This window comes from Littorina saxatilis, linkage group LG2 (genome assembly GCF_037325665.1).
Source record: "Littorina saxatilis isolate snail1 linkage group LG2, US_GU_Lsax_2.0, whole genome shotgun sequence".
NCBI lineage: Eukaryota > Metazoa > Mollusca > Gastropoda > Littorinimorpha > Littorinidae > Littorina > Littorina saxatilis.
Genome location: NC_090246.1, coordinates 103,509,387 through 103,530,673, shown reverse-complemented (window position 1 = coordinate 103,530,673; position 21,287 = coordinate 103,509,387). Strand labels below are relative to the sequence as shown.

Here is a 21,287-nt window from a genome sequence, read left to right as displayed (position 1 = left end):
TTTGTGTTTTAGATGTTGCTGCAAGTGTTACAGTGGATTACATTTTGTGTTTTAGATGTTGCTGCAAGTGTTACAGTGGATTACATTTTGTGTTTTAGATGTTGCTGCAAGTGTTACAGTGGATTACATTTTGTGTTTTAGATGTTGCTGCAAGTGTCACAGTGGATTACAAAGACACATGCAGCTTGGAGGACAACTACTATGTGTTGCAGGAACTTGGAAGGTGAAGAATTAGCTAAAGCATTGGGTTAGCAGTAGAGGTGTTATGTTTGATTTTGAAAGGTTTGTGTGGATTTTGCATTCATTTTGATATTACGGACTTGATTTTATGATCAGTTTTTCATTTTATGGAGCATCCTATTTTTCTTGTCTTTGTTTAAAAAAATTGGGGTTTTTGTCCCAAATCAAAATTTTGATATATATACTTACCATACCTTCCTTGTGGTTTTACCCCAGGTGGTTAGACTAGATCGCATCCAAAAAATTCAAAAGACTTTGCTAGATTTGAGGTAGTTTGCTACACTCTGGTAACTGAACAGCGCTCCAAGATGGCTGAGTTCAGTCCTACGCACAATGAATCCCTCCTACTGTATATTGAAACCTTAGACCAACTTCGTCTGCTGCAGGGGTCGACACGGCCGAGTGCGACATGTGGTGGAGAAGAGCACGGGCAAGGAATACGCGGCCAAGTTCATCCAGGTGCGAGAGGCAGTGGACAAGGAGTTCTTCCGCTCCGAGGTCGACATGCTGCGCAAACAGAAGTCCAAAAATGTTGTGTCCGTCCACGATGCGTATGAAACGCCCCGGCAGCTGATCATCATCATGGACCTGTATCCTCATCTCCGCAGTGTTCCTGCTTGGGATGAAATGAACTGTGTGCAGTGTTGGGATGAAATGAACTGTGTGCAGTGTTGGGATGGAGTGAACCATAATTTGGCATGGATTTCTCAAATACTAAAAATAATCTGGACTGAATATTGGCAAGAGAAAGGATGTTTGATTGCAAAGTTTTGTAAAAGAAAGCATGGTTTGTGGATTAAAATCTGTTTTAGGTTATTCTTTAAAAATAAATGTGTGCATTGCTGTGCATGTGCACCTATATTTGTCAATCTTGGAGTGTGTATGTTTGTGTATTTTGTGAAAGAATGCATGTTTTGTAGATTAAAACGTGGTCAAGTTTATTCTTTAAAGAAAATGTGTGCATGGTAATGCATGTTTGGGTTTATGCATGTTGGTCCATCAGTGTATCTGCATGTGTCTGATTCTAACAATGTGTGTTTGTGGGATATTTTTTTGAGGCATACAAAAGGTGCTAACAGAGAAAAGGCTGCAAAGTTCAAAGTGAAGGAAAAGTTTGACAAGAAATGTTAGCACCTTGCAGTATTGAAATTACAGTCTAAGACATGCCAAACAAGAGCCGTCTTTTACATGTGTTTTTACATGATTTTGTATCTGCTGTTAATTTGGTATATACATGTATGAAATGTTTTAATTCATGTACCCTCAAGGGCGGATCCAGGATCTTAAGGAAGGGGGGGCCCACCCACACTTTTTTGCACAAACTTGAAGGCGCAAAGAATTGAGGGCGCAAAGCACCCTAATTGAGGACACGAAGCGCCCGAACATGCTAGGGGGGTCCGGGGGGGCATTTTGTTTTTTTCAAGGAAGCAAAATGCTGCAATCTAGGGCCAACTGAGCTCAGAAATTGTCATTTAATCATATCTCTCTTCTCTCTCTCTCTCTTTTTTTTTCCCCTGAAGGGGGGGCCCGGGCCCCCTTAGCCCCCCCCCCCCCCTAAATCCGCCACTGACCCTGTATGAAAAGCATTCAGATAAGTAAAAAATCTGTATGTCTCATGTAAATCAAAACAGCATCTTTTTTGTTGGACCTTAAATCAAGAATCTGATAATGAAAGGGACTGTGATTTATAGTACAGAACAAATAATTAATGTGATAATCAAGCTTAATTGTTTTTCTGGTTACAAGTACGTTTAGATGTATGCGTCTTGCACGTTTTGTTGTTTACAAGTGCGTTTAGATGTATGCGTCTTGCACGTTTTGGTGTTTTTGTTTTTATATATTTGGACATGTATGGATCATGCCATGGATTTATCCTTTGTATTTTATTCAAGTTTACTAAGAATGAGAATAAACAAGATATGTTTTAAATCACCAGTGTTTTAACCGGGCAAATCTATATATATTTCATAGTCTTTGCTTGTCTATCTGCCTGTCTATCTGTCTCACTACCTATCTGTCTATGCATTAGCATGTACAAATGTATGTGTGTGTGGGGGGGGGGGGGATGTGCATGTGCATGTGAAGGAAAACCCGTCTGTTTCAAAGTAGTACAAGAGAGCATTTTGTGTCTGAAGAGGGTTTTTAAAATCAAGGTACATTTAAAGAAATGATCAGAATTAGTAACAAGGGGGGGGGGGGGGGGTAGTCTGAAAACAGGGAGTCTTGACAGGTTTTTTTCACTTTATGACACTGGTGATGACACTGGTGATGACACTGGTGATGACACTGGTGATGACACTGGTGATGACACTGACACTGGTGATGACACTGGTGATGACACTGGTGATGACACTGGTGATGACACTGGTGATGACACTGACACTGGTGATGACACTGGTGATGACACTGGTGATGACACTGGTGGTGACACTGGTGGTGACACTGGTGGTGACACTGGTCATGACACTGGTCATGACACTGGTCATGACACTGGTCATGACACTGGTCATGACACTGGTCATGACACTGGTCATGACACCTGCACTGTTGAAATGGAGAGGCTGATGCTGACCTCTAAAGAGAAAGAAGTGATAAAGGGGGAGGGGGGGGGGTAGATTTCACTGAAAAAAGATGTGCCCAATGGACAGAATATTACTGAACCTTGACCGTGGTCAGTCTGCCTGGTGGAGAGCTGCTGGACCGTGTGGCTCAAGACAGCAGCTGGACGGAGGGCAAGGCAGCAGGTGTGGTCAAGCAACTGTTGGAGACACTGCAACACGTCCACTCTAACCTGGTTGCGCACATGGACATCAAGGTAGGCCTGTGGTCATTGTGTATTGTAAGGATTTAGGTATGCTTTAGGAAAACGCGGATGATCTTAAAGTCTGTGTGCTAAACTGCAAACACATTGATTTTCACAGAGAACAAATAATGATTCAGTCCTTGCATGTATGCATAGTAGAACTCTGTATTTGTACAATTCACTCATGATTTTTATTGATTTAGTTCATTCGTGTGTTTTACATTTAGTCAAGTTAATGTTTTAACATAGAGGGGGAATCGAGACGAGGGTCGTGGTGTGTGTGTGTCTGTCTGTGCGTGTGTGTGTGTAGAGCGATTCAGACCAAACTACTGGACCGATCTTTATGAAATTTTACATGAGAGTTTCTGGGAATGATATCCCCGGACGTTTTTTTCTTTTTTTCGATAAATACCTTTGATGACGTCATATCCGGCTTTTTGTAAAAGTTGAGGCGGCACTGTCACACCCTCATTTTTCAATGAAATTGATTGAAATTTTGGCCAAGCAATCTTCGACGAAGGCCGGACTTTGGTATTGCATTTCAGCTTGGTGGCTTAAAAATTAATTCATGACTTTGGTCATTAAAAATCTGAAAATTGTAAAAAAAAAGATTTTTTTTATAAAACGATCCAAATTTATGTTCATCTTATTCTTCATCATTTTCTGATTCCAAAAACATATAAATATGTTATAATTGGATTAACAACAAGCTCTGAAAATTAAAAATATAAAAATTATGATCAAAATTAAATTTTCGAAATCAACTTAAAAACACTTTCATCTTATTCCTTGTCGGTTCCTGATTTTAAAAACATATAGATATGATATGTTTGGATTAAAAACACGCTCAGAAAGTTAAAACGAAGAGAGGTACAGAAAAGCGTGCTATCCTTCTCAGCGCAACTACTACCCCGCTCTTCTTGTCAATTTCACTGCCTTTGCCACGAGCGGTGGACTGACGATGCTACGAGTATACGGTCTTGCTGAAAAATTGCATTGCGTTCAGTTTCATTCTGTGAGTTCGACAGCTTGACTAAATGTTGTATTTTCGCCTTACGCAACTTGTTTTTTATTCTACACGTTTTTTTATAAGACAGTTGCCAGTGTAAACACAGTCATGGATGCAAATTTTGACATCTCTGATGACAGTCAGTTTAAAAATAAAAAACCTTGTTTTTTCCCAGCATTTAGCAACCATTTTTGATCCGCATAAACTAGTGTCTCATAAGTTTTCTTTCTCCTCTCTTGTTCCCCACAGCCATCCAACCTCCTGTTGTCAGGAGACAGCCTGGACAGTGCCAAGCTGATCGATTTCGGTCTGGCCAGAAGGGTACCCCCATCCCAGGACACCTTGTTGAATCACGGCACACCTGGCTTTGTTTCACCTGAGGCTATTGACGTCAAGCCCATTTCTTCAGCGTCTGACGTCTGGGGAGTCGGTGTGCTTGCCTTCATACTGTGAGTTGATTTAGGAGTATAGGTTTTTCACTGGTAAAGTTACCGCAACACGGTGGCCTAGTGGTAAGGCGTCCGCCCAGTGAGCGGGAGGTCGTGGGTTCGAACCCCGGCCGGGTCATACCTAAGACTTTAAAATTGGCAATCTAGTGGCTGCTCCGCCTGGCGTCTGGCATTATGAGGTTAGTGCTAGGACTGGTTGGTCCGGTGTCAGAATAATGTGACTGGGTGAGACATGAAGCCTGTGCTGCGACTTCTGTCTTGTGTGTGGCGCACGTTAAATGTCAAAGCAGCACCACCCTGATATCACCCTTCGTGGTGGACTGGGCGTTAAGCAAACAAACAAACAAACTGGTAAAGTTGAGTGTGGATTATTTTTTTTATAGATAACTGTAAGCTTAGCTGAAGGCATCTGGTCTATTTGTGTAGTCCTCTGTGGCATTATAATGCTGTTAGGTATGTTCTGGTCTATTTGTGTAGTCCTCTGTGGCATTATAATGCTGTGAGGTATGTTCTGGTCTATTTGTGTAGTCCTCTGTGGCATTATAATGCTGTGAGGTATGTTCTGGTCTATTTGTGTAGTCCTCTGTGGCATTATAATGCTGTGAGGTATGTTCTGGTCTATTTGTGTAGTCCTCTGTGGCATTATAATGCTGTGAGGTATGTTCTGGTCTATTTGTGTAGTCCTCTGTGGCATTATAATGCTGTGAGGTATGTTCTGGTCTATTTGTGTAGTCCTCTGTGGCATTATAATGCTGTGAGGTATGTTCTGGTCTATTTGTGTGGTCCTCTGTGGCATTATAATGCTGTTAGGTATGTTCTGGTCTATTTGTGTAGTCCTCTGTGGCATTATAATGCTGTGAGGTATGTTCTGGTCTATTTGTGTAGTCCTCTGTGGCATTATAATGCTGTTAGGTATGTTCTGGTCTATTTGTGTAGTCCTCTGTGGCATTATAATGCTGTGAGGTATGTTCTGGTCTATTTGTGTAGTCCTCTGTGGCATTATAATGCTGTGAGGTATGTTCTGGTCTATTTGTGTAGTCCTCTGTGGCATTATAATGCTGTGAGGTATGTTCTGGTCTATTTGTGTAGTCCTCTGTGGCATTATAATGCTGTGAGGTATGTTCTGGTCTATTTGTGTAGTCCTCTGTGGCATTATAATGCTGTGAGGTATGTTCTGGTCTATTTCTGTAGTCTTCTGTGGCATTATAATGCTGTGAGGTATGTTCTGGTCTATTTGTGTAGTCCTCTGTGGCATTATAATGCTGTGAGGTATGTTCTGGTCTATTTGTGTAGTCCTCTGTGGCATTATAATGCTGTTAGGTATGTTCTGGTCTATTTGTGTAGTCCTCTGTGGCATTATAATGCTGTGAGGTATGTTCTGGTCTATTTGTGTAGTCCTCTGTGGCATTATAATGCTGTGAGGTATGTTCTGGTCTATTTGTGTAGTCCTCTGTGGCATTATAATGCTGTGAGGTATGTTCTGGTCTATTTGTGTAGTCCTCTGTGGCATTATAATGCTGTTAGGTATGTTCTGGTCTATTTGTGTAGTCCTCTGTGGCATTATAATGCTGTGAGGTATGTTCTGGTCTATTTGTGTGGTCCTCTGTGGCATTATAATGCTGTGAGGTATGTTCTGGTCTATTTGTGTAGTCCTCTGTGGCATTATAATGCTGTGAGGTATGTTCTGGTCTATTTGTGTAGTCCTCTGTGGCATTATAATGCTGTGAGGTATGTTCTGGTCTATTTGTGTAGTCCTCTGTGGCATTATAATGCTGTGAGGTATGTTCTGGTCTATTTGTGTAGTCCTCTGTGGCATTATAATGCTGTGAGGTATGTTCTGGTCTATTTGTGTAGTCCTCTGTGGCATTATAATGCTGTGAGGTATGTTCTGGTCTATTTGTGTAGTCCTCTGTGGCATTATAATGCTGTGAGGTATGTTCTGGTCTATTTGTGTAGTCCTCTGTGGCATTATAATGCTGTTAGGTATGTTCTGGTCTATTTGTGTAGTCCTCTGTGGCATTATAATGCTGTGAGGTATGTTCTGGTCTATTTGTGTAGTCCTCTGTGGCATTATAATGCTGTGAGGTATGTTCTGGTCTATTTGTGTAGTCCTCTGTGGCATTATAATGCTGTTAGGTATGTTCTGGTCTATTTGTGTAGTCCTCTGTGGCATTATAATGCTGTGAGGTATGTTCTGGTCTATTTGTGTAGTCCTCTGTGGCATTATAATGCTGTGAGGTATGTTCTGGTCTATTTGTGTAGTCCTCTGTGGCATTATAATGCTGTGAGGTATGTTCTGGTCTATTTGTGTAGTCCTCTGTGGCATTATAATGCTGTGAGGTATGTTCTGGTCTATTTGTGTAGTCCTCTGTGGCATTATAATGCTGTGAGGTATGTTCTGGTCTATTTGTGTAGTCCTCTGTGGCATTATAATGCTGTGAGGTATGTTCTGGTCTATTTGTGTAGTCCTCTGTGGCATTATAATGCTGTGAGGTATGTTCTGGTCTATTTGTGTAGTCCTCTGTGGCATTATAATGCTGTGAGGTATGTTCTGGTCTATTTGTGTAGTCCTCTGTGGCATTATAATGCTGTGAGGTATGTTCTGGTCTATTTGTGTAGTCCTCTGTGGCATTATAATGCTGTGAGGTATGTTCTGGTCTATTTGTGTAGTCCTCTGTGGCATTATAATGCTGTGAGGTATGTTCTGGTCTATTTGTGTAGTCCTCTGTGGCATTATAATGCTGTTAGGTATGTTCTGGTCTATTTGTGTAGTCCTCTGTGGCATTATAATGCTGTGAGGTATGTTCTGGTCTATTTGTGTAGTCCTCTGTGGCATTATAATGCTGTGAGGTATGTTCTGGTCTATTTGTGTAGTCCTCTGTGGCATTATAATGCTGTTAGGTATGTTCTGGTCTATTTGTGTAGTCCTCTGTGGCATTATAATGCTGTGAGGTATGTTCTGGTCTATTTGTGTAGTCCTCTGTGGCATTATAATGCTGTGAGGTATGTTCTGGTCTATTTGTGTAGTCCTCTGTGGCATTATAATGCTGTGAGGTATGTTCTGGTCTATTTGTGTAGTCCTCTGTGGCATTATAATGCTGTGAGGTATGTTCTGGTCTATTTGTGTAGTCCTCTGTGGCATTATAATGGCTGTTAGGTATGTTCTGGTCTATTTGTGTAGTCCTCTGTGGCATTATAATGCTGTGAGGTATGTTCTGGTCTATTTGTGTAGTCCTCTGTGGCATTATAATGCTGTGAGGTATGTTCTGGTCTATTTGTGTAGTCCTCTGTGGCATTATAATGCTGTTAGGTATGTTCTGGTCTATTTGTGTAGTCCTCTGTGGCATTATAATGCTGTGAGGTATGTTCTGGTCTATTTGTGTAGTCCTCTGTGGCATTATAATGCTGTGAGGTATGTTCTGGTCTATTTGTGTAGTCCTCTGTGGCATTATAATGCTGTGAGGTATGTTCTGGTCTATTTGTGTAGTCCTCTGTGGCATTATAATGGTGTTAGGTATGTTCTGGTCTATTTGTGTAGTCCTCTGTGGCATTATAATGCTGTGAGGTATGTTCTGGTCTATTTGTGTAGTCCTCTGTGGCATTATAATGCTGTGAGGTATGTTCTGGTCTATTTGTGTAGTCCTCTGTGGCATTATAATGCTGTGAGGTATGTTCTGGTCTATTTGTGTAGTCCTCTGTGGCATTATAATGCTGTGAGGTATGTTCTGGTCTATTTGTGTAGTCCTCTGTGGCATTATAATGCTGTGAGGTATGTTCTGGTCTATTTGTGTAGTCCTCTGTGGCATTATAATGCTGTGAGGTATGTTAAATAACACCAAGGATGAGAGATAGGGAAAGAAAAGAGAAGAATGAATGATGCTGAGCAGGGAGTCTGTATAAAAATACGTTGTAAATACTAGTCTTTGTAGTAATAATGTAAATACTAGTCTTTGTAGTAATAATGTAAATACTAGTCTTTGTAGTAATAATGTAAATACTAGTCTTTGTAGTAATAATGTAAATACTAGTCTTTGTAGTAATAATGTAAATACTAGTCTTTGTAGTAATAATGTAAATACTAGTCTTTGTAGTAATAATGTAAATACTAGTCTTTGTAGTAATAATGTAAAACTCCACACACATAGAACTCTTTGAAGAAGGGTTTTCATAAAGAGCTGACGCAATAAATACTGTGAATGAAGGTACACTTGATACCGTTTTGAAGAAGGGTTTTCATAAAGACCTGACGCAATAAATACTGTGAATGAAGGTACACTTGATACAATAAATACTGTGAATGAAGGTACACTTGATACCGTTTTGAAGAAGGGTTTTCATAAAGAGCTGACGCAATAAATACTGTGAATGAAGGTACACTTGATACAATAAATACTGTGAATGAAGGTACACTTGATACAATAAATACTGTGAATGAAGGTACACTTGATACAATAAATACTGTGAATGAAGGTACACTTGACGCAATAAATACTGTGAATGAAGGTACACTTGATACAATAAATACTGTGAATGAAGGTACACTTGATACAATAAATACTGTGAATGAAGGTACACTTGATACAATAAATACTGTGAATGAAGGTACACTTGATACAATAAATACTGTGAATGAAGGTACACTTGATACAATAAATACTGTGAATGAAGGTACACTTGATACAATAAATACTGTGAATGAAGGTACACTTGATACAATAAATACTGTGAATGAAGGTACACTTGATACAATAAATACTGTGAATGAAGGTACACTTGATACAATAAATACTGTGAATGAAGGTACACTTGATACAATAAATACTGTGAATGAAGGTACACTTGATACAATAAATACTGTGAATGAAGGTGCACTTGATACAATAAATACTGTGAATGAAGGTACACTTGATACAATAAATACTGTGAATGAAGGTACACTTGATACAATAAATACTGTGAATGAAGGTACACTTGATACAATAAATACTGTGAATGAAGGTACACTTGATACAATAAATACTGTGAATGAAGGTACACTTGATACAATAAATACTGTGAATGAAGGTACACTTGATACAATAAATACTGTGAATGAAGGTACACTTGATACAATAAATACTGTGAATGAAGGTACACTTGATACAATAAATACTGTGAATGAAGGTACACTTGATACAATAAATACTGTGAATGAAGGTACACTTGATACAATAAATACTGTGAATGAAGGTACACTTGATACAATAAATACTGTGAATGAAGGTACACTTGATACAATAAATACTGTGAATGAAGGTACACTTGTCACTTGATACCGTTTTGAAGAAAAAAACACTGAGCGTGATCATGTTGCACATTTCCAGAACAGTGTGTCATAAATCACTCAGATGATAGTAATTTCAGAAGATTATAAGAAATGATGACGTGGCACCTTTGTACAGGCTTGGCGGTCAGTCACCGTTCCAGGCAGACAGTGTGGCAGAGAGCCTGAAGAAGACACAGGCCTGTGATTGGTCATTTGACATCAGCAAGGCCTTCGCCTCTGTGTCTCAGGATGCCAAGGACTTCATCACCAAGATCCTCAAGAAGAACGCAGAGTAAGTCAGCATGCAGTGTGATTAAAGAGCTGTTGAAGACTGGTGTGCCCACTGTTACATTTGATGAAGCAAATTGACACTGCAAAGAAAAACTTATTTTCAAATAATTAAGTTTTCTTTGTTTTGATTTTCTTGGAACAGAAAGAAAAAAAACTCAAGGAATATTTACTGGAAAAGAAAACAAAAGCAAAGCAATTTGGAGCAGAAAATATTATCATTCTCAACAGAAAATATTATCATTCTCAACAGAAAATATTATCATTCTCAACAGAAAATATTATCATTCTCAACAGAAAATATTATCATTCTCAACAGAAAATATTATCATTCTCAACACAACTTTGTCAGAAAATATTATCATTCTCAACAGAACTTTGTCAGAAAATATTATCATTCTCAACAGAACTTTGTCAGAATTGAAAATGTACGAAGATTAGGGTTTTGAAGAACTTTATCTAAAATGTGATTTACCTCTGGTTGCAAATAAAAGCAATAAGACCTACATGTATGTAACACATGATTACATTTTACATTTATTTTGATCATTCCTAACTTATCCTTACCATCCTGGTGAAGTCAGCGACTGTCGGACGAACATTTGATGGAGAATTTACCTACACTGGTTGCTGTGGTGTTTTTGTTTTTATGTACTCTATTCTAACACCATAGAAACAGGGACAAGAATGAGTAGTGATGCCAGGAATGTATTGTGCAGTGACCGCCTCTCAGTGGACGAGTGTCTGGCTCACCCCTGGCTGAAGAAGACTGACGGAGGCGCCAAGCTTGACGTGTCTCTCATCAAAGCCTTCCAGGAAAAAGACAAGAAACAGGTGACTGCAAGTTGGCTGTCTTTCTGAAGTGCAGATTAGATTAGGGGAAAGGATCGAGGGAGAATGGGGAAAGGATCTTTGGAAAGCCCTAATCCAGTTTTTTTAACTGTAGGATGAAAATACTGGGCAAAGGTGGTGGTCACTCAAAATGTGCGTGTAGTTTGTTCCTAAAGCTGAAATATTGTAGTGAAGTCACAAGGAAGCTACATGGTTGAAGTCCTGAAAATATGTAAAATGGCCCTTTCTTTCTTCTTCCATGTTCCAAATTTGTTTTCACAAAATCAGATTTAAGACAGTAATGTCAAATGTTTCTCATCTTTGCTGTTTCCCAGCGTGAGGCAACTGCAGCCAGAACCGTGGCATACCTACGGACGTTGCAGCGACAGTTGACCGGTGTGGAAGTCACAGAGAAATGCCTGCGGCCCGCTGTTGATCCCAAGACCAGCAACGTCTCCTTCCCCGACACCGATGGTTACGGAGAATTCCTGGACTCGGAGTCATGGTATGGTTTGCCTTCAGGCAACTTGGTGTTTATTTGTATCTGTATCTGTGTCAGTGGCATTGTGTACCAGGAGCCTGTTGTCAGGAAAATAAGGAGAGATCATCAACTGTTTTTGTGTAAGCTGGAGTGCTCTGACTTGTGTATTTCTGTCTTCATTTGTTCTGTGTGTATTTCATGCTGTGTGTGTCTGTGTGTGTGTATACATCCTGATTTGAAATCCAGTCAATGGTGGTAGTGGAGAAGGTTTATTTCTAAACTGTCTAAATTCTTGGAACTTTTGTTTAGTCATTAAGCTTTGTCTGGGCTTATTCAAGCACCCAGTACTCTTTTAGTTATCATAATACATTCTAAAAGGTGAAATTTGGTAGACTTTTACCTTCTGTGTGTTACTGTTTTGCTCTCTTCTTCATGAAAGCAATATCGAGAAAGGTAATTGATGACACTGAGATAAGATATTAGTGGTACAGTGTATCACAAAATACCCTGTGTGTCAGGTACGAATGGCAATCTCGCTACGGCCAGGGCCCGGACTCAGGCCTGGTGCCCCTCAAGGACCCAGAGTACACGGCACGCATCAGAGGCTATAAAAGATCCGTCGGATCCTTGGATGAGTCCTCCAGCCCCATGGATGCTGAGGAGGAGGCTGCTATTTCTGAGAGGGAAAAGTTTGTATTGTGTTTTTATTGTCATTTTTGCAATGCTAACACCATGGAACTTTTGTCATGAGCGGAGAGTCTTGACACTAGCTTAGAGTGCCCTTGTATTACAGGGCGGGTAGGCAAGAGATGAGGTTATAGACTTTAGTCTGCAATAGACTGTACCCTCAATGCATTTTATTCCGGACTATTGTCTCTAAACTCGACTCATGCATACCGGCCCAGGTCTCTTTTTCATTAAGAGGAAATGGGAAATGTGCAGCATTTAAAGAAAAAAGACTTAGAGACAGATTGCCTTTTAGGTTTTCTGCTGAAAGGTGTTCAGATGAACTCACTTAGTTTATCTTTTTCTTGAATGTTTGGCCCTTGTGTATTCAAACGCTTGACATTTCTAGATTAAGTAAAATAGAATGAATCTGTTGTTTGCATGTTATTCAGTATTCTTTGTTGCAGTACGCAACTTCAAAATCTACTTTCTCAACAAAATGCCATTCTATATGTACAGTGGAACCTCACAAATCTGAAAAATCAGGTCTTAAAAAGGAGAGAGTTTTAAATTGAGGTAAATTCATAGACGTATTGAACACAAAATCTGAATAAATCAAGGTCTTAAAAGGGGGAAGTCTTAAATTGGGGGGTCTTAAATTGGGGGGTCTTAAGAAAGAATGATTCTGTTGTTTGTATGATGTTTGTATGTTGTTCATTATTCTTTGTTCTAGTACACGACTTCAAAAATCTTCTTTGTAAACAAAATTCAATTATACATATTCATGTTTTTCTCCCCCATTGTCACGAATAATTAACTTTTATTCCGGCCACAGGTTCAAGATGATGAAGGAGCGGCGTCAGATGGCGGACATAGACAAGGAGGCCATCCCTCCCTCACTGGAGAAAGAGCTGGAGTGGCTGGAGGGGCGAAAGCAGGCCAGGAAGGCCAAGGAACCACAGCGACAGGACAGTGTTGACTCCAGGCGCTCGTCTGTCTCCACTGAGGGCGATGGTAAGGACGGCAGGATAGAAAGTTAACTGTCAGACAGTGGAAAGACCTTTAAGACCCCCTCTCTGTTCAGGCCCTGTTTTCACACACTTGCTGTTCAATCAATGTACCCCTAGTTTGAAGACTCTCTCCTTTTTAAGACCTGATGTTTTCAATTTTGTTGAGGTTTTAAAAGGGGTTCCACTGTAATAGTTAGAAGGAAAGAAGCTGTGTTTTGGTGGGATTTGAATAAAGTCAAGTGTAATAGTTAGAAGGAAAGAAGCTGTGTTTTGGTGGGATTTGAATAAAGTCAAGTGTGATAATGTAACTTCCATCTTCAAGAAATTGTAATAATGAACAATGAAAAAAAAAGTTCGTACATGTAAACACACCCACAAACTAAGAAACAAACAGAACAAACATAAGAAAAGAAATAAACAATAACCGAACAAAACTAAACCAAACTAAACTGAACGGAGAAAAATGTAAACCCACAAAAACAGAAACACACATAATAAAATATAACAAATAGTCTTTTGTAAATAAGTAGAAATTGTACCCTTACCTAAATTCATGCGAGGAATTTAAGCCATGTAAAAGTTACAGGTGCCAGTTATGAACAAGGAGAAGGCAATGTAGAAAAAGGTAATGTGCAAATATCACAAGATACAGTATAAGAAAGTCATTTATTCTATCACCGAGGTTACATGGAGATCATGAAAAGCTGGTGGGCTGTTCAGGGAGGGATCAGTATATCTGGTATGGATATTTAGGGAGTGATCATTATCTAAAGTATAAATTTCCAGGGAGTGATTATTATTTAAAATATGGCTTTAGGGGGGTGGTCTTTATCTACCATAAGGTTAAAAAAGATATCATATTTGCTGATTTAAGGAGACATCATATTCAGGTACAGTATGGATGTAGGGAGTGTTCATTGCCTAGTTGGAATCTGGGGAGGGATCGTTATCTGCAGTAATGAGGAACTAATAGCAATTCTGTATCTTTCTGCAGTAGAAGCTTGGATGCTTGGATTTTTTTGTTTTGGATAAAGAGTCTTAGGAGCACTATTATTCACATTCTCAATCAAACTCAGATTCTCACTTCATTTTACCAGTATTCACAAATGTTTCTGTCTCTCGCCAGGCACAGGACCAGCGCCGGTGTTCCGGCAACGCCTGCAGGACCTGTCCTTCGAGACGGGGGACACCATCACCATGTACTGCGCCCTCGAAGGACCTCCCCCTTACTCCACCGTCTGGTACCGCAATGAAGAGCTGCTGTCCGACGGCGCTCGTGTCAAGCAGGAGCTGTCGGAGGACGGACAGGCCACCCTGACCATCACGGCCGCCAAGCCCTACGACGCTGGAGTCTACAAGTGTGTCGCCAGGAGCAAGTCTGGTCGTGCCTCCACCAGGATGAGGCTGCTCCAGGGAGGTGAGTTTTGTTGGGGACATTTCTTCTTCTTCTTCTGCGTTCATGGGCTAAAACTCCTACATACACCCGTGTTTTTTGCTGGAGTGGGTTTTTACATGTATGACCGGTTTTTTTCCCCAAATTCTCTAGTCGCTTAGTTCACTTTGTTTTTTGTTACAGATGTTCCAGAGAGGCCAGGCTGGCCAGTGGTGGTTCAGGTTGAAGCCAAGGACGCTGTTTTACTGTGGGAGTCTCCTCGCTTTGACGGCAACTGCCCCATACTCTACTACAGGGTGGACTACAAGCCTAGAGGTAAGTGTTTGTTGGCTAAAAATGTTATAGAGCTGCTTTAATATAACTGTGTTTTAATTGTTTACCACTTTTATGGTCAGGACATTAAGCCTTTTTACCTTGAATATTTTCAATTTTTAACAGAAGTTGTGGCGAACTTGCTTTTTCTGAAAGATAAATGCCTGTATTGAACACTTCAGTCACAGTTCTTTTTTTGAAAGTAACTCACACTTCATCTTTTCGGGAAAGAGAACACCATTTATAGTCTGTTAAGAGAACACATTCAAAGAAAGGGAAAATTATGTTGTTTTTAATTCTGTAAACTTAACCACATCCTCCCTGTTACTGAAGGATGAGTGGACACTGGCAATAACCCGATATAGCCCCGTCTGAGGCCCGCTGTCCCGCTGAGTAAATCGCAGATGGTTACACTTCATTTAGTATGTGGCATCACTTCCAGGGTTAATTCCGGGACTATGCAGACACTCTTGCATAATCCCGAGGCTATCCTGTCATGATGTTTCACTGTGGATCATCTTAAATATTTCTTTGTTACAGGAGATGCACGTTGGAGCACGGCGGCATACACAACACTGGAGATGTGTCTCGTGACGGAACTCAAGCCAGAGACAGCGTATCGTTTCCGTGTGTCGGCCACCAACCTGCTGGGCCGAGGTCCCTTCAGCTGGGCCAGCGTTGAGGTCACCACAAAGAAACAAGGTAGGCAGTGATGTTTGGATGGTGGACATTCTGCTCCTTGACCCCCGTCCTATTGTATTTAACAGTTCACTTTGGGGATTGGTTAGCAGGTTTGAGCCAAACATGAGCTAACTTTTCGACATCATCACTTGCACACTTGCACACGTCTAGCCTCTCTCCGTTGACATTACACCACCCCCTTTTCCCAGGGTCTGTGAGCACCTTGACCACTGGAGATCTGAAGCTGGAGCTGCTGAAACAGAGACAAGATGAGGCCAAGGAGATAGCCAACAAGCCCACAAAGGAGGCGGAGGCACCTGAAGAATCCCAGGTGGACAAAACGCCACCCACACTGCTGACATCTGAGCCTGACAAAGAGTTTGCCATCACAGAAACTATCTGGAAGTGAGTGTTTCTAATGTAGTCTGTCAAGTGAGTGTTTCTAATGTAGTCTATTAAGTGAGTGTTTCTAATGTAGTCTATTAAGTGAGTGTTTCTAATGTAGTCTATTAAGTGAGTGTTTCTAATGTAGTCTATTAAGTGAGTGTTTCTAATGTAGTCTATTAAGTGAGTGTTTCTAATGTAGTCTATCAAGTGAGTGTTTCTAATGTAGTCTATTAAGTGAGTGTTTCTAATGTAGTCTGTCAAGTGAGTGTTTCTAATGTAGTCTGTCAAGTGAGTGTTTCTAATGTAGTCTATTAAGTGAGTGTTTCTAATGTAGTCTATTAAGTGAGTGTTTCTAATGTAGTCTGTCAAGTGAGTGTTTCTAATGTAGTCTGTCAAGTGAGTGTTTCTAATGTAGTCTATTAAGTGAGTGTTTCTAATGTAGTCTGTCAAGTGAGTGTTTCTAATGTAGTCTATTAAGTGAGTGTTTCTAATGTAGTCTATTAAGTGAGTGTTTCTAATGTAGTCTGTCAAGTGAGTGTTTCTAATGTAGTCTATTAAGTGAGTGTTTCTAATGTAGTCTATCAAGTGAGTGTTTCTAATGTAGTCTATCAAGTGAGTGTTTCTAATGTAGTCTATTAAGTGAGTGTTTCTAATGTAGTCTATTAAGTGAGTGTTTCTAATTTAGTCTGTCAAGTGAGTGTTTCTAATGTAGTCTATTAAGTGAGTGTTTCTAATGTAGTCTATTAAGTGAGTGTTTCTAATGTAGTCTATTAAGTGAGTGTTTCTAATGTAGTCTATTAAGTGAGTGTTTCTAATGTAGTCTATCAAGTGAGTGTTTCTAATGTAGTCTATTAAGTGAGTGTTTCTAATGTAGTCTATTAAGTGAGTGTTTCTAATGTAGTCTATTAAGTGAGTGTTTCTAATGTAGTCTATTAAGTGAGTGTTTCTATTGTAGTCTATTAAGTGAGTATTTCTAATGACTAGTCTATTAAGTGAGTGTTTCTAATGTAGTCTATTAAGTGAGTGTTTCTAATGTAGTCTATTAAGTGAGTGTTTCTAATGTAGTCTATTAAGTGAGTGTTTCTAATGTAGTCTATTAAGTGAGTGTTTCTAATGTAGTCTGTCAAGTGAGTGTTTCTAAAGTAGTCTATTAAGTGAGTGTTTCTAATGTAATCTATCAAGTGAGTGTTTCTAATGTAATCTATCAAGTGAGTGTTTCTAATGTAGTCTATTAAGTGAGTGTTTCTAATGTAGTCTATCAAGTGAGTGTTTCTAATGTAGTCTATCAAGTGAGTGTTTCTAATGTAGTCTATTAAGTGAGTGTTTCTAATGTAGTCTATTAAGTGAGTGTTTCTAATGTAGTCTGTCAAGTGAGTGTTTCTAATGTAGTCTATTAAGTGAGTGTTTCTAATGTAGTCTATTAAGTGAGTGTTTCTAATGTAGTCTATTAAGTGAGTGTTTCTAATGTAGTCTATTAAGTGAGTGTTTCTAATGTAGTCTATTAAGTGAGTGTTTCTAATGTAGTCTATCAAGTGAGTGTTTCTAATGTAGTCTATTAAGTGAGTGTTTCTAATGTAGTCTATTAAGTGAGTGTTTCTAATGTAGTCTATCAAGTGAGTGTTTCTAATGTAGTCTATCAAGTGAGTGTTTCTAATGTAGTCTGTCAAGTGAGTGTTTCTAATGTAGTCTATTAAGTGAGTGTTTCTTATGTAGTCTATTAAATGAGTGTTTCTAATGTAGTCTGTCAAGTGAGTGTTTCTAATGTAGTCTATTAAGTGAGTGTTTCTAATGTAGTCTGTCAAGTGAGTGTTTCTAATGTAGTCTGTCAAGTGAGTGTTTCTAATGTAGTCTATTAAGTGAGTGTTTCTAATGTAGTCTATTAAGTGAGTGTTTCTAATGTAGTCTATTAAGTGAGTGTTTCTAATGTAGTCTATTAAGTGAGTGTTTCTAATGTAGTCTATTAAGTGAGTGTTTCTAATGTAGTCTGTCAAGTGAGTGTTTCTAATGTAGTCTATTAAGTGAGTGTTTCTAATGTAGTCTATTAAGTGAGTGTTTCTAATGTAGTCTATTAAGTGAGTGTTTCTAATGTAGTCTATTAAGTGAGTGTTTCTAATGTAGTCTATTAAGTGAGTGTTTCTAATGTAGTCTATCAAGTGAGTGTTTCTAATGTAGTCTATCAAGTGAGTGTTTCTAATGTAGTCTATTAAGTGAGTGTTTCTAATGTAGTCTATCAAGTGAGTGTTTTTAATGTAGTCTGTCAAGTGAGTGTGAGTGTTTCTAATGTAGTCTATTAAGTGAGTGTTTCTAATGTAGTCTATCAAGTGAGTGTTTCTAATGTAGTCTGTCAAGTGAGTGTTTCTAATGTAGTCTATCAAGTGAGTGTTTCTAATGTAGTCTGTCAAGTGAGTGTTTCTAATGTAGTCTGTCAAGTGAGTGTTTCTAATGTAGTCTATTAAGTGAGTGTTTCTAATGTAGTCTATCAAGTGAGTGTTTCTAATGTAGTCTATCAAGTGAGTGTTTCTAATGTAGTCTATTAAGTGAGTGTTTCTAATGTAGTCTGTCAAGTGAGTGTTTCTAATGTAGTCTATTAAGTGAGTGTTTCTAATGTAGTCTGCCTGTCTCCACCTCTGTCTCACCTTTTCTTTCTCTCTTCTTATTTCAAATTGTGTCTGTTTGTTTCTTTTTGGAACATTTTGGCCTAAGACAGGGTACTGAAGTAGAAGTAGGAAGACAGGGTACTGAAGTAGAAGTAGGAAGACAGGGTACTGAAGTAGAAGTAGGAAGACCGGAGAAGAAATATGTGTCCAGAGATAATTGTCACATTGAAATAAAAAAAACTCTAACAAATTTGTTTCAATGTTGTCAAAACCTGGACACTGTGCAGGATGGTGTAACTGTTCAGATTAAATGGATCCATAGAATGATAAAAGGGAAAAATGTCAAAGCTTAAACGTCACGGAAATAGCTAACAGTAACACTCAGAGATGAAACACACGCAGTTACTAATGCCACCCTAACTTGAATGGCTTCAGGGGCAAGTTTGGAGAGCTGAAGGACTGCATCAACAAGAAGACGTCCAAGTCGTGCCTGGTGAAGTGCGTACCTGCTACACTGACTGATGGTCAGCATGAGTACGACATCCTGAAGACGGTTTCTCATGAGACAGTTCTTCGACTAATGGCTGCCTACTCCACCAAGTCCACTTTCTTCCTCGTCTTTGAGGGCGCATCAGGGGAACACGTAGCACAACGCTTGTCCCTCAGGAGGCGTTACTCTGAGGACTGCGTCGCCCACATCATGCGTCAGGTGAGTTGATGGGAATGACTGAGAGGCGTTACTCTGAGGACTGCGTCGCCCACATCATGCGTCAGGTGAGTTGATGGGAATGACTAAGAGGTGTTACTCTGAGGACTGCGTCGCCCACATCATGCGTCAGGTTAGTTGATGGGAATGACTAAGAGGTGTTACTCTGAGGACTGCGTCGCCCACATCATGCGTCAGGTGAGTTGATGGGAATGACTGAGAGGCGTTACTCTGAGGACTGCATCGCCCACATCATGCGTCAGGTGAGTTGATGGGAATGACTGAGAGGCGTTACTCTGAGGACTGCATCGCCCACATCATGCGTCAGGTGAGTTGATGGGAATGACTAAGAGGTGTTACTCTGAGGACTGCGTCGCCCACATCATGCGCCAGGTGAGTTGATGGGAATGACTAAGAAGCGTTACTCTGAGGACTGCGTCGCCCACATCATGCGTCAGGTGAGTTGATGGGAATGACTAAGAAGCGTTACTCTGAGGACTGCGTCGCCCACATCATGCGTCAGGTGAGTTGATGGGAATGACTAAGAAGCGTTACTTTGAGGACTGCGTCGCCCACATCATGCGTCAGGTGAGTTGATGGGAATGACTAAGAGGTGTTACTCTGAGGACTGCGTCGCCCACATCATGCGCCAGGTGAGTTGGTGGGAATGACTGAGAGGTGTTACTCTGAGGACTGCGTCACCCACATCATGCGCCAGGTGAGTTGGTGGGAATGACTGAAAGGTGTTACTCTGAGGACTTCGTCGCCCACATCATGCGCCAGGTGAGTTGATGGGAATGACTGAGAGGCGTTACTCTGAGGACTGCATCGCCCACATCATGCGTCAGGTAAGTTGATGGGAATGACTGAGAGGCGTTACTCTGAGGACTGCATCGCCCACATCATGCGTCAGGTGAGTTGGTGGGAATGACTGAGAGGCGTTACTCTGAGGACTGCATCGCCCACATCATGCGTCAGGTGAGTTGATGGGAATGACTGAGAGGCGTTACTCTGAGGACTGCGTCGCCCACATTATGCGCCAGGTGAGTTGGTGGGAATGACTGAGAGGCGTTACTCTGAGGACTGCATCGCCCACATCATGCGTCAGGTGAGTTGATGGGAATGACTGAGAGGCGTTACTCTGAGGACTGCATCGCCCACATCATGCGTCAGGTGAGTTGATGGGAATGACTGAGAGGTGTTGGAGACTTCATGCACCTGTATGTATTGACTTTGAGGGTGAACAATGAGTGAAGACACACAAGAGAAACCACGTGGTGCATTATGGGCTTTGATGAAGAGTTTTCTGTTCATTTAGAAAAGAAAAGAGCTTTTGGTGCAAATGTTGCACTGGTTTTTTTCAGGGTCTTTAATAACTTTATCAAGAGTTATCCTAGTTTTTTTGAACATTTCTGCAAACTCTGTATTTTTGATTAAAACGAAAATTGTGTTTATTACCTATATTGTAAATAGTGTTATACATAGTGTACCTACATACCAGCATGCTTCTCCAGTTCTCACCAGCTCCAAGTATCCTGATATGGCCCTTCGTGGTCGGCTGGGCGTCAAGCAAACAAACAAACAAAAAGCTCCAAGTATACATCATACCTTGCTTCGTTACAGGTGTTGTACGGACTACAGTACCTGCATCGTAACAGCATCGTCCACCTGAACCTTCAGCCGTCCTCCCTGCTCCTCACTGCTGCCCGTGGCTTCAGCATCAAGCTGACCGACTTCTCCCTGGCCCAGGCCTTGACCAACGGAGCTGAGGAGGTGGCCGTCCCTCGCAAGGGATACCCTGACTTCATCCGTAAGCTTTCCAAATGTTGTGAACTGTTTAAGTGTTATGAGGTTATACAGTGGTACCTGTGATGACAGGACACGCTTGGGACCAGCCAAAGGTGTCCCTACATTGCAGGTGTCCTGTCATGACAGGTATACTATAGTACAGTGGTACTTGTCATGACAGGTATACTATAGTACAGTGGTACCTGTGATGACAGGACAGGCTTGAGACCAGCAAAAGGTGTTCCTACATTGCAGGTGGCCTGTCATGACAGGTATACTATAGTACAGTGGTACTTGTCATGACAGGTATGTTTTAATCAAGGTAATATAAAAAGGCAAAC

General features: G+C 40.5%; 1 protein-coding gene across 4 annotated transcripts in view; it reads left to right on the top strand.

Moving 5' to 3' along the window:
* Nucleotides 1–21,287, top strand: part of LOC138960402 (obscurin-like) — a 228,546-nt gene that overhangs the window by 199,746 nt on the left and 7,513 nt on the right. For all 4 annotated transcript variants that reach the window (XM_070332306.1, XM_070332305.1, XM_070332307.1 and 1 more), the window contains 15 exons: nt 142–223; nt 627–830; nt 2,917–3,055; nt 4,302–4,501; nt 9,943–10,098; nt 10,814–10,928; nt 11,261–11,430; nt 11,925–12,095; nt 12,908–13,086; nt 14,209–14,499; nt 14,659–14,790; nt 15,328–15,489; nt 15,678–15,873; nt 18,888–19,161; nt 20,782–20,968. In XM_070332306.1, the coding sequence (XP_070188407.1) occupies nt 142–223; nt 627–830; nt 2,917–3,055; nt 4,302–4,501; nt 9,943–10,098; nt 10,814–10,928; nt 11,261–11,430; nt 11,925–12,095; nt 12,908–13,086; nt 14,209–14,499; nt 14,659–14,790; nt 15,328–15,489; nt 15,678–15,873; nt 18,888–19,161; nt 20,782–20,968 (2,658 nt within the window). The remainder of the gene's footprint in view (nt 1–141; nt 224–626; nt 831–2,916; nt 3,056–4,301; nt 4,502–9,942; nt 10,099–10,813; nt 10,929–11,260; nt 11,431–11,924; nt 12,096–12,907; nt 13,087–14,208; nt 14,500–14,658; nt 14,791–15,327; nt 15,490–15,677; nt 15,874–18,887; nt 19,162–20,781; nt 20,969–21,287) is intronic.